At 35.5% G+C, this 12,765-nt stretch overlaps 2 protein-coding genes and 1 pseudogene across 4 annotated transcripts; 2 read left to right on the top strand and 1 right to left on the bottom strand.

The window, feature by feature from the left end:
• The first annotated feature begins 1,818 nt into the window (after positions 1–1,818).
• NHO1 (Actin-like ATPase superfamily protein) lies at positions 1,819–4,898 on the top strand. The gene is made up of 4 exons (XM_048085898.1): positions 1,819–2,051; positions 2,315–2,536; positions 2,923–3,889; positions 4,440–4,898. Exons 1-4 carry the CDS (start codon positions 1,918–1,920, stop codon positions 4,683–4,685), a joined length of 1,569 nt encoding a protein of 522 aa, XP_047941855.1. The 5' UTR covers positions 1,819–1,917; the 3' UTR covers positions 4,686–4,898.
• A 919-nt stretch (positions 4,899–5,817) lies between these two features.
• LOC125191123 (VQ motif-containing protein 11) lies at positions 5,818–6,409 on the top strand. The gene has a single exon (XM_048088593.2). The coding sequence runs from the start codon at positions 5,844–5,846 to the stop codon at positions 6,270–6,272; it is 429 nt and encodes a 142-aa protein (XP_047944550.2). The 5' UTR covers positions 5,818–5,843; the 3' UTR covers positions 6,273–6,409.
• A 2,494-nt stretch (positions 6,410–8,903) lies between these two features.
• On the bottom strand, positions 8,904–12,227 carry LOC125190635 (zinc finger BED domain-containing protein DAYSLEEPER pseudogene; annotated as a pseudogene). Of its 2 annotated transcripts, none has more exons than XR_016130288.1 (2): positions 12,102–12,227; positions 8,904–11,108 (listed from the first exon to the last, which is right to left on the bottom strand). The product of XR_016130288.1 is annotated as a zinc finger BED domain-containing protein DAYSLEEPER pseudogene, transcript variant X1 (transcript). The 2 variants fall into 2 exon arrangements; XR_016130289.1 differs by having other exon boundaries at positions 8,904–11,058; positions 12,102–12,215.
• Between the last annotated feature and the right edge of the window lie 538 nt (positions 12,228–12,765).

Genomic DNA, 12,765 nt, shown 5'->3' with positions numbered 1-12,765 from the left:
GGGAGTATCATTTTATATTTATCTTTCACTCAAAAAAGAAGGATAACAACAAAATCTCGTGAGCTGAATTTAATATCTTCCATAAAGTCAAGGTGACATTGTCAACCGCTATCCACGAGGCTTTAGTGGGCCCAGTTTTGGCTTTATCTTCGCAAATAACAATAAATTAATTTCAATATACAATCGACTCATCGAGAATGGAGTTTTCTTTATTTCACTTTCTCTAGGATTTACCGATAATAGTACCCACTGGCAAAATATCTTATCTATATTCATTATAATTAATAACAAAGAGTCACACTTGAAACTTTTATACTAATGTATAGAAAATAAATGAATATTACAAAGCATGTCATATTGTTTTGCAAATGGGTGCAATATCTAATTCAATGCATAAAAGCAAAATACTTTCTCTGTCCATGAAGGAAAAAAAATATAGCAGTAATAGCCTGATCAAAAACTATTTATGTCTATCATTATGTCATTTCCACGGTTTAGCACTAGACTAACTAAACAAAAGCCTAGCAAAAGAATAGCAATAGCCTTGCCAATGCCCTAGCTCTCGCAAAAAAAAAAAGAACACACCAAAAGACATAAACAACGAAATGAATTAGAGAAAAAAAACATAGAAAAAAAATGAAATGAAAATAGGATATTATAGAAAAAAAATAGTGGACGAGCCGATCGCTCGTCCGTCGCGTTAGCCTGACGCAATAGTGGACTAACGCCACGTCCGAGCCGCTAGCCGGTGGCCAGGGCAGAAGTTAGTCCACTATTGTGCATGCTCTTACTTTGAAAAGTACGAAAAATAATGAACTTTCTAATTTAGAAATTCCTTTATCCCTAATGAGGTGAGATCATGTTCCACTAATAATATTTTTTTTTTTTTAATTATTTTTTTTATTTTACTAATTATATATTAAAACTCATGTTAAATTAAATGTTTATATTTTTTTAAAAAATAAAATAATTTGCCACTTGCCTTGTGATCACTCATTGCTTCATTAATTTTGTACATTTATTGTGGTTTTTGTTAGCTAGAGCTAGATCATAATAAATGCATGTAGAGTTTTTTGGTTGGAAAATGAAGTTTCATTTTAAACTTATAGCTTTTCCTCCTAGTACTATTTAGTCACTTTGAGTGCCCTTTTAAAATTAATTTGCCTTAATTATTATACCTTTAATTTATTTTATTTAAATGATCTGCTTTCTGAATCGAAAGTTAATAACAAATATTCAATAAAATTAAACAGTCCAAAATTGCTTGCGTAAAAATGACATCTTCATTTCACTCAATATATTAAAGCAATTTATTAACGTACGTACTAAAATAATTAGGTGAATAGTTTATGGACCGAAGAGAAGTACTGCTATAATGGAAAATTTATTAATAGTTCACATTTTGGTGGAATAATATTTCATCTGTCAACAAAAATAGTAATTTCATTTGTGCATAACATGAATTTTAATTAATACAAATTAATAAAATAAAAGAGAAAGAGAAAGAGAAAAAAAAATTAAGAAAAGAAAAGTTATTCAATTAAACAGAATAGGATTTGTTTTGATAAATATGTTAGAAACATGAGATTTTTTATGCACAAAGTACTGTATATCGAATGGACTAATGGAGTCTAGATTCTGGTATCAATCAGTACTATAATAATATAATTCTTTATTTTTGTTGCTACTAACCTATAGATTTATGATTTATCTAACTTTTTTGAACTATTGTAATTTAATTTAAATAAAAAAGTTGGTTGCCTTTTCTAAGATAATTGAAAAAATAGATATGAGTATGATAGTAACCGAAACAAATCACAAGGCATTCCAATAGGTTGACTTTTTCCACATCATCTCATTTGCTCCGTTTTCATCATTTCAACACCAAAATTCTAAGGAGAAAAAGTTTCAGGAAAAATGTCAGGGGAAGAAGTGTTTATTGGTTCAATAGATCAAGGCACAACCAGCACAAGATTCATAATCTATGATCGCTCTGCTAAATCCGTTGGATCTCACCAAGTTGAATTCACTCAGTTCTATCCACAATCAGGGTATGAATCAATACACAATATGACTCTGCTTTTTTCTCCTCCCTACATGAAATATTCAGCATGTTCTTGAAATTCGTTATTTATGTGAAAGAAAGATTCAATCTTTTTTCGTGGGTGTTTGTGTATTTCAACTGCGTGATTAGTCATCTCATGAAATCATTGGAGTGTAAAACTGTGCGTGTGTGTATGTGTATGTGTATATATGATCAATAGTAATAGGCAGTGGGTTTATGATTGGATGTGTGACTTTGTTGTATTGGTAGATGGGTGGAGCATGATCCAATGGAGATTCTTGAGAGTGTGAGAGTATGTGTTGCAAAAGCTGTTGACAAAGCCACTGCTGCTGGGCACAATGTTGATAGCGGATTGAAAGCAATTGGATTGACCAATCAGAGAGAGACATCTGTGGTTTGGAGCAAATCCACTGGATTGCCTCTTTACAATGCTATTGTTTGGATGGATGCCCGAACCACTTCCATCTGCAGGTCTCTCCTCTCCCTCTTGATTCTTTTTGGCTTCTATGAACTATTCATGCCTCATTCTTGAATTTTCTGTAACTAAATTTGGTTGTGTTTGTACCTTGAATTTACCTGTTAAGTGTATATTGATCTAAAGCTGGTATGAGTTAATAGTGTTAGTTGATGTTTGGTAAGATTCTTTACTCGTATTGTAACTTAGACGATTACTCTATTTCCTTTCACGGTGTTTTTCCCGTTGGAGTTCGGTTTTGCATCTCCTGGGGTTTGTTTAGCTTTCTATTCAATAAAATTTCGTTTGGTTATGGATTTTGTAAGGGTGTTATGCTTGATTTGTTTATGCAAGTATTGAGTTCTCATCAAAATGTATGATTCTTGTTGATATTTTTGTTCAGAAAATTGGAAAAGGAGTTATCTGGTGGTAGAACTCATTTTGTTGAACAATGTGGTTTGCCAATAAGCACATATTTCAGTGCACTGAAGCTGTTATGGCTGTTGGAAAATGTCGATTCTGTGAAGGGGGCCATGAAAAAAGGAGACTTGTTGTTTGGAACAATCGACACTTGGTTGATTTGGAACTTGACTGGAGGGAAAGAAGGTGGTCTCCACATCACTGATGTCTCTAATGCCTCGAGAACTATGTTGATGAACTTGAAAACACTCGAATGGGACGAGAAGATTCTGAATACTCTTGGGATTCCTTCAGAAATCTTATCTAAAATTGTCAGTAATGCTGAGGTAATAGGTAATATAGGCAAAGGATGGCCTATTGCAGGGATCCCAATTGCTGGATGCCTCGGTGATCAGCACGCAGCGATGGTGGGACAAGCTTGTCGTAAAGGTGAAGCTAAAAGCACGTATGGGACGGGGGCGTTCATACTGTTGAACACTGGTGAAGAGATCATACAATCGAATCATGGCCTGTTGAGCACTCTTTCTTACAAGCTTGGGCCTAAAGCCCCGGCCAATTATGCTTTGGAGGGCTCGATAGCCATTGCTGGTGCTGCCGTTCAGTGGCTGAGAGACAGCCTCGGCATCATCAAGAGTGCTGGTGAGATTGAGGAGTTGGCGATGCAGGTTGAATCGTCTGGAGGGGTTTATTTCGTGCCAGCTTTTAATGGACTGTTCGCCCCTTGGTGGCGCGATGATGCCAGAGGAGTTTGCATTGGCATCACAAGGTTTACTAACAAATCCCACATTGCTCGTGCTGTGCTCGAGAGCATGTGTTTTCAGGTGAAGGATGTGTTGGACTCGATGCACAAGGATGCAGACGAGAAGGGAGAGGTCAAGAAAGAGAAGGGGGAGTTTTTGCTCAGAGTCGATGGTGGCGCCACTGTAAACAACCTACTAATGCAAATTCAGGTCTGATTTTCTTTCTCCATCTATATTCTCTATGCCATGTTGTATTCTAGCTCATTATGATTGCGTTTCATTGGACCGTTGCTTCGTTGATCATCCAAACGAGCTTAGACATCCACTAGCTACATCACACAAAATGACATTTTGAGACTTGAATGCTCCATGCTATGCTATTGGAGTACAATATACTAACTCTTCACAGCCGTATATTATTGGAGCGTTGCTTGTGCTCTCGTTCGTCAACTAAACAAGCTTAGAGAAACACAAGCTACAGCGACAGAAGGCTGCATTACCTCAAATCACATATTGAATACTCTGTGCTACTGCTACACTAGCTTTGCTTCGTTGATCATCTAAATGAGCTTGTGAATATACGAGCTACATCACACCAAACAACATCTTGAATGCTCTATGCTATGCTATATAGTGTATACTAACTCATCATAGCCATGTTTCATTAGAGCCGTTTCTTGTCCTCTCGTTCATCAACTTAACGAGCAATACATTGCTTGAACGCTGCATTGCACCAAATTGACATGTTGGTCATTTGCAGGCTGACTTGTTAGGCAATCCTGTAGTCAGGCCGGCTGATATAGAGACAACAGCTCTTGGAGCGGCCTACGCTGCTGGACTAGCCGTGGGAGTGTGGACGGAGGAGCAGATATTCTCTCCGGGGGAGAAGATGAAGAAAGACACCACATTCCGTCCAGTTATAGAGGAGCAAGTGAGAAAGAAGAAGGTCGAGTCGTGGTGCAAAGCTGTTTCCAGAACCTTCGATTTGGCTGATCTTTCCCTGTAAGTTGAAATGTAATAGAATCTTTCTGATGCTGGATTCTTTAGGTTTTTCGAAGCAATATGTAATAAGATTGTTGACTTGGATTCCTTCATTTTCCTGTTTTTGAACACAACAAAAACACATGCATTACTAAAGCCTGCAGAAATTTGGATTGTGTTAAATTGTGAATTATTCAGCTGTGGTGATTCTACTTATATATACTACTGTTTTTTTTAAGTACAGTTTTGGATTGAATATGTAAACGTTGAAAGCTACTTTTATTTGCATTGGAAGTCTAAAATTGGGCCTTTTTAATTGTATTTGCATTTAAGTTGGTCTAAACGATTTGGAAATGAATGGTGTAGTCTAATACAAATGCCAAATTGTTGAGTAGGTGAAACTATAATAAGTTAATAACTTAATGTTGATAAATAGACATGTGTTACTCTAGTTTTAAGTACTAATTAATAAGTCTTTGTATTAGACTACATCTTTCTTTCCAAAGCATTTGACCAACTTAACTTCAATACAACTACAACGGCCCAAAGTCAGACTTTTAAGAGAAAAGTTAATTTGGTGGGGACTTTTTGGAGAAAACATGGCATTATTTTAATTAGTTCATATTAACAATTTGCGGTTAACCATCCGTATAAATTGCATTTTATCAAAATAGACATCATTTTCAATTAAATAGTTGTGACCAACTCAAAGACACGCTTATTGATTAATTAAATAGTCATATAACAAATCTTAAAACACTTTTTTTTAGAAGATAGTTATTTAAAAGAGAGTTCTTTAGCAAAGAGAGTTTTTTATTTGTCATGACTCATAATGTCAAACTTTAGTTACCCACGCAAACTAATTGTAAATCAAGTAATATATGATATGCTACCATATTTGCATATTACTTTTACACATGTGAAAAAATATGTGAATCCCAGTATCAATAACTCCTGTAGATTTTTTCTTAGTAAATCAAAATACATTAACCCAATGTGAATACATGTTGCAAATCATAGCTACCAACGAAATATAATAAAATAACAATAGAGACTTAAAAATTAGTACTACTAAATGGTAAAGAAATTTAGTGTTACGTTTCGTAGTTTGTTGCTATAGTATATGGTATTTACTATTAATAATATAACTATTTCAATGTATATTATAACATGAAGGATATAAATGAAGAATGAAATGCCACCATTTTCATCTCTCCAAAACACTCTCTCTCTTTTCTCTACAATGGCTGCCTCTTCTCCCAACCATTCCTCCCACCGATCCATATTCCACGACCCGGACACCACATTCGTCCAAACCGACCCGGAAACATTCCGGGAAGTCGTCCAAAGGCTAACCGGCGCCAGCCGTGACTCGGCCGCCTTCGAGAGAAGGACAACCGTGAGAAAGCTGAAGATCAAGCTCGGCGCGGTGATGGAGTCGCCGGTTTCCACGCTGGAGTACGCGGGGAGCCCGGCGACTCCGAGCGACGAGGAAGAGAGGGCCATTGCGGAGAAGGGCTTTTATTTGCACCCGAACCCGTTTGGCACTCCGCCAGGATCCGACCCGCCTGAGCTGCTGCCTCTGTTTCCACTCCATTCGCCTATTAATTGATCCTGTTTTTTTAGTTGATGAGTATTAGACTATTAGTAGTGTTGTGTGATTTGTAGTTTTAGAAGAGCTTAAATAAGGTTTTTATGTTCCATTTTGTTTGGGTTTTAGTAGTATAAAGAAGATCATGTCGGTTTAAATTTTTGTGTGGCATTTCCAATTTTGGTTATTCATTAATGTGCTTTATTTAATTTCTATCTGGGCTTAGACAGCCAAGAATTAATATGACTAATTTAATTGTATCATTCAATGTTCTTTGTTGTGGTATGGAGTACTTAATAAATTCTGATATTACTAGATTTAATAATAATTATAAATAAATAAATCGTCACACGGATTTGTTAGTTTGATATATTGTTCAAAACGACAAATTATTACTAACTTGTATGCACACATATATGGATTATGCTGTGTATTGCAAAGTGCATTACCTATTGACATTGTGACACTATGTGCGTGGAAGACCTTTACTTTAGGCCAAAAAAAGAGAGGACAAGACCTTCGCTTTAGAGCAACAAAAAGTTCAATGAGAGCGAGTATAGTTGCGTATGATGATAATTTGCTACTATGTGTATTGTATATTGATGGGGTATATACAAGGCAAGATACAAATATAATGAAAGATAAACTTTGGACATGATCATTGATTGTGTCGGACTAACAACCATATTTCACAAATACAAGGCATAATATGTACTTAATTACAAATTTAATAAGTTATAAAGGCCGTGATAAAACTGAGGCAACAACAAGAGATTTTGGATTCAATTCCACCAAGGTAGCTTTCACTTTATATAGTGGTTATTAACTGTATGTATGTATGCGATTTACTAATATATTTTCCACTTTGTATGATTGTATAGTGATATATCATTTGGATGTGGTAAAAAATTTTAATTAATTAATTCTAAAAATGATTAGATGTCACCATGGTACTGCCAGTCTGCCCTTACAAAAATAATTTGTCATGAAATGCAAGATAATATTGATTGAAGGGTTTAGGATAGTAATTGCAAAAAATGAAGAAAGGCGCCAATTTTCAAGTAGTAGTAGTAGTATTTAATAATTGGGATAGTTGGTTTTAATTGGATGCAGTGTTTAAACTTTCAAAAACATTTGAAATTGTCTCCAAAATAAGTGCAGCAAGCAAGGAATGTATGAATAGGGATAAGATAACATTTATTATATGGAAAGGACCACTGTGTCTGTAATGCCGTAAATTCAAGGTTTTCGACTATTTAAATACAAAAATCATAAGCACACAAATTTACCTTTGAAGTTACCATAAATAATTGTTGTGGACATTTTCGTGTCATTTAGTGTTATAATATCTGAAATAATTATTTGTTGCTGCTCATATATGTATAATATATTTGTAATTCTATGAGAAATATGATAAATTGAACGTGAAAATTGATTAATTCAAAAAGACAATTCTCGCCCTAACGTAAGAGTCTAACACCACTAAATATAAATTCATCGTCAAAGTCATAAATCATTATAAATCTTCTCGGTCGAATGACTAACAGTTAAGTTTAATTTTAATTTTAAAATTTGTTTTTATTTGTTCAGATCCATATCAACAATGGTAGTTTATGGCGCAAACTCTGGAGCTCTTCGTAAAACATAAATATTGGGTAGAAAAAATAAAAGGATCATGAACAATGTCGAAAAACCATGAGGTCTACCAAAAATGTCTGATTATGCTCCATTGAACCTACAATCCCTACATAAAACATACTAGTAGATATATATGTATAATCATAAATTTATCAGCTCAGGGCAAATTTAAGAGGACTCTCCACATGAAAACTCTAACCTTTGTTGAATGGTCATGGATAGCGACCAAGCAAGCTTTGCTCCAAAGCATATGATCCACGTTGCTAAGAATTGTTTTTTTTTTTTTTTTTAAAAAAAAATTCAAATTGTTTTTATAACTTTTATTAAAGTTCAAAGTATTTTTCTGTATTTCTTAAAGGCTATTTTTATATTTTTATAAATCACTCCAAAATTCAGGCCATAAAGTGCACCTCATCCTACCAAAACGCATTTGGTGAGGGAGAAACAAAATCTAATTAAAATGTTTGTTTTAAAATTTTGATTTCTCATAGAGTCAATAATTATGCAATATACGTTGTTTCTTTTTTATGGCAAGAAACACATAGCTTTTGTCATCGTTCCGAGCAAGTGCTCACGAGAAAAGACATGTAAATATGTACATTTTTATGTACGATTCATAGTTGAAATAGCATGAATCATAAGCTGCAATTAAAGATTTCAAGCAATAAAATTACCCAAAAACTCAATCATAAAAGTATATGGTTTCTATTCTAGCCGATTGTTAGGAATAGGATTGTTGAAAATTTTAATACCGTTATCGAAATTTATCTTCAATAATGTTGGTTATCCCATTGAGTTTAATGAATTAGTTGTGTGGCAAGTACTATGTGCGTAAAATGATCAAGAGTTTAGTTACATAACATTTTATAGCTCCAGATATTCATGAATAATAGTAGTTGTGGATTAGAGAGTATGACCAAAGGACTTTACACGTTCATAACTTATCACATAGTACTCTTTAGGTAAATATTATATCACTATATTTATGTTACAACTCTTAAACAATAGTATCACTTTAATAAAAACAATTACTACTTCATAGATAGAAGAAAAGTGTATAGACAGATGTGCAAAATTGAAACATGGCTAAACGGTAAGGGGGGAAAATATTCTTCTTTATATCATCAAGAACAAAGAATATTAGCTAAAGCCTAGCAAAAAAAACTCTACAAAAAATGAGTGTGCAATAAAAAGCGTTATACTTCTGTTTTAACAAAAGTGTGAGAGGGAAATACTTCATTAGGTAGTGTTTGCGGATGCTGAAGCCAATCTTTTGCACACACGAGGGCCTGAACGGTTTTAGGTCTCAAGGAACTCAAGTGGCTATCCATCTTCCTCTCCCCTGAATCGAACACTGATTCTGGAGGGACAGTCGAGACCGGAATAGATAGCACGTCGGAAGCAAGCTTCGACAGAGTAGGATACCGTTCCCTATTCACTCTCCACCATCCTAATACATCAAAATCTTGCACACGGGGAAGAACTGATTCCTCAAGGTACTGGTCTATCTCAGACTTGACATGTGCTTCGCCCATGATTTCTGAGATGTCGACATAGAAATCAGACAGGCCATCATCATCATCATCACAAAGAATATCTTCAGATACCACCTCTTCTTTCACCAGATGCTCATTGTCACCTTCTATGATAGGGCAATGAAGGGACAGCATAACATAATCAAGATACAGATCATGCAGACCCTGATCGACAACCTTGATTTGAGAGTCGGCATCATCACCAAATATCCTGGAGAAGCTGAAGTCCACAACCTTCATCTTGAACCTTGGATCCATAACAACTGCAATTGCAAGAACAAGGTTGCAATCATCCCAGAATTTGGTAAACATATCCAGCAGTGGTCTTGTCAGCATGCTTTCAAAGAAATCCTGGCTCTCAGCATCATGCTTAAGTTTAAGATACATTTTCCACACAACATCAAAGAATGAGTTAGTTGTTGGGTAAACAGGGGAGTTTAGTATGTTCGCTGCCTCATAAAACATCTTCAAGTACGAGCAGAGTGTTTCCACCTGTCGCCATTCATCCCAGGACACAGACAACTTGTAATCTGGATCATAAGCATCCAGATTAGAAAATACCTCCTTCAGTTCAGAAGCAGCCACCAACATTTGGTAGGTGGTATTCCATTGGGTCAAATCATCAATCATCAAGCTCTTTGTACTGGGAACTTGAAGATCTTGTCTCAGTTTGTTAAATCTTTTTTCGTTATCATCTGACGTTTTCACATACTTCACACTCTGCCGTACTTTCTGAACAGTTTCCCTCATGGAATATAGAGAATCTTGAGCCAGACTCATCATCGTACGTGCATAGCAATGGTTAATCAACAGCTGACCTTTGAGAATAATGGTGTTCTTGACAGGTAGCATATTTCTAATAGTTTCTCTAGCACTTGGAGTAGCATGACTGAGGTTGAGAGTGATAGTAAATAACTTGTCCTGAATGCCCCAATCACCCAAGCAAGCAGCAACAGCATGCATAAAGGCTGTTGCAGAATCAGGAGACTGTACAGCAATAGCATTGAAGATCCTTCTTTGCAACTTCCAATCATGATCGGTAAAGTGACCTGTTACCAGTACATAAGCTACACTCTGATCTGACGTACATAAGTTTACTGTGAGGTTTAGACGTCCTGGAATTCCACAAAGAAGGTCCATAAGCTTTTGCTTCTCTCTCAAGTATATGCCCATAATCTGCTCTTGCAATAGGTTCACGCTAGGAATATTAAACTGAGGTTGAAGACTCCTTGTAAAATCCACAAAACCAGATTGTTGAACCATATCAAGTGGATAATCATGCTGAATTATCATTTTTGCAAGGTCGTAGCTGCAGCTATCACCGTCGAAGTAAGTACTCGGGACTCCATTTGAAGCACGGCAACGTTTTCTTGGTATGTTAGTGAAATTCACAGGGGGTGGAACATGTGAAATCATTTGATCTTTCTCCTTCTTACTACGCCCAACAGGGCAGATTCCCAAAGAAATATGACGCTTTAGATGACTGGTTCCAGCTAGCTTTGCGCCTGATATATAAGCAAATGATTTTCTGCACTGGTTGCAGAACGCCCTGACACAATCAGGATTTATAGTTTCAATTGTGAAGTGATCCCAAACCATGGACTTTTTCCTCCTTCGTTTATTCGGCTGGGCATCTGCATTGGGGAAAGCACTTTGATCAATAGATATATCCATTTCATACATCCTGCAATCATATAAAATCAAGGAGGGTCATTAGTCAACCATACGTGTTTTTGAATCAAGGAAATGCCTACAATAGTAAATATAAAGCATAAATGATTGATGCATATCTTGATCGCACAAACCAGATAAAGTAAGCCAGTACTGCTCAAGAGTCCTAAGTAATAGAATGCCACTAACACAATAACTGTTCCAATTGTAGTTAAGGCTTAATATTGTCAATCATCAGAATGTTAACAAGAATATCACATGTAGAAACTAATGATGATCTCAGATTATAAAAGGTTGCATTACATTGCTAAAAAGTTCTGTATATTTTCTATCCAAAACTCAGCAAGCAACTCTCCAATAAGTTGTGGAAGAATGAGCTATTTACTCAAAATTAATAAACCATTAAAATGCTAATACTATGATTCTACTAAAGTAAATACCACCCGGAAATCATTCATAAAACTAACCACTAATATACTGAACAGATAAAAGATACGCTTAGGCATTTAGGTAAAATATTATGGCATACGCCTAAACAAATTACTTCAGAATGATGCATAAACAGGAAACAATGTAAAGTAATTACATTGTCACATCTACAAGAACATTATGATAGTAGCCGTGTTCATCAAATACAAAGAAAACACTACCATAACATTTAAATATCAAGCTCTCAGATTTTTAACATAATACAAGCGAAACCACATAAACATACAAAAGACTACACGTTATACGGATAAAACACATCCAATTTAACGCAGTGGAGGCAATAATTCGATTCAGTACACATGATCATCAAACCAAACAACATTACCATAAAAAATCAAACTTGAACACACAAAATCAACACAAATTCCAGATACCCTAATTCATCCCCAATCATCACACGAATAGAGATAGGGTAAGAATACAAACAAGATAAAAAGGCAGAAAAAAACTTCACTATCGGTCGAAATTGAGAGAGGAGAATTCAAAAACGCGATAAGTGATGTTGAGAAACACTTACTTCAGCGACGCAGCGAGAGTCTCCGCCGCTGTGAAGCTCCGGGGTTAAGGGTTTTACGAGCTCTGTAGTGGGAGAGGGGGAGGGGGGAAAGAGGATGGGCTGATAAACCCTAATGGACTTTGCAAGGCGGCCTCTTTGGAGTTTGGGCGACATATATATAAACCTAATTCTTAGTCCACTAATTAAGGAAATACTTTTGTGTACAAATTTTAGCCGTCTGATCTAATTTTGGTTTATATTAATCTGATCGTAGCCGTTGATTTTGTAAGGTAATATTCCTTGCATCATCATCAATTCATAGTAGTAAAAGGTAACAACGCATGTCAACTCGATGAATCCAACTTTTTTATTTCAGAAATTCTATTAAATATATAGTGAAAAGGTAACAACGCATGTCAACTCGATGAATCCAACTTTTTTATTTCAGAAATTCTATTAAATATATAGTATTAATTAAATCTCAAATTTTAGAATATGTTCTATAAATACACAAATAGGTTTTGTCATCGAATCCCCAAACTGTGAGATTTTATAATGAGTAAAGGTCAAATGTGGTCCTTAACATTATCTTTTTTATTATTTGGTCCCTCACAAATAAACTCGGACCCGATTCGGTCCTCACTTAACATAACCGTCAAAAAATAGACGATGACCGCAATTTTAC

This window comes from Salvia hispanica, chromosome 5 (genome assembly GCF_029641045.1).
Source record: "Salvia hispanica isolate PSC_SH4W2 chromosome 5, Shi_PSC_v1, whole genome shotgun sequence".
NCBI lineage: Eukaryota > Viridiplantae > Streptophyta > Magnoliopsida > Lamiales > Lamiaceae > Salvia > Salvia hispanica.
This window is presented reverse-complemented; position numbering and strand designations above follow the sequence as displayed.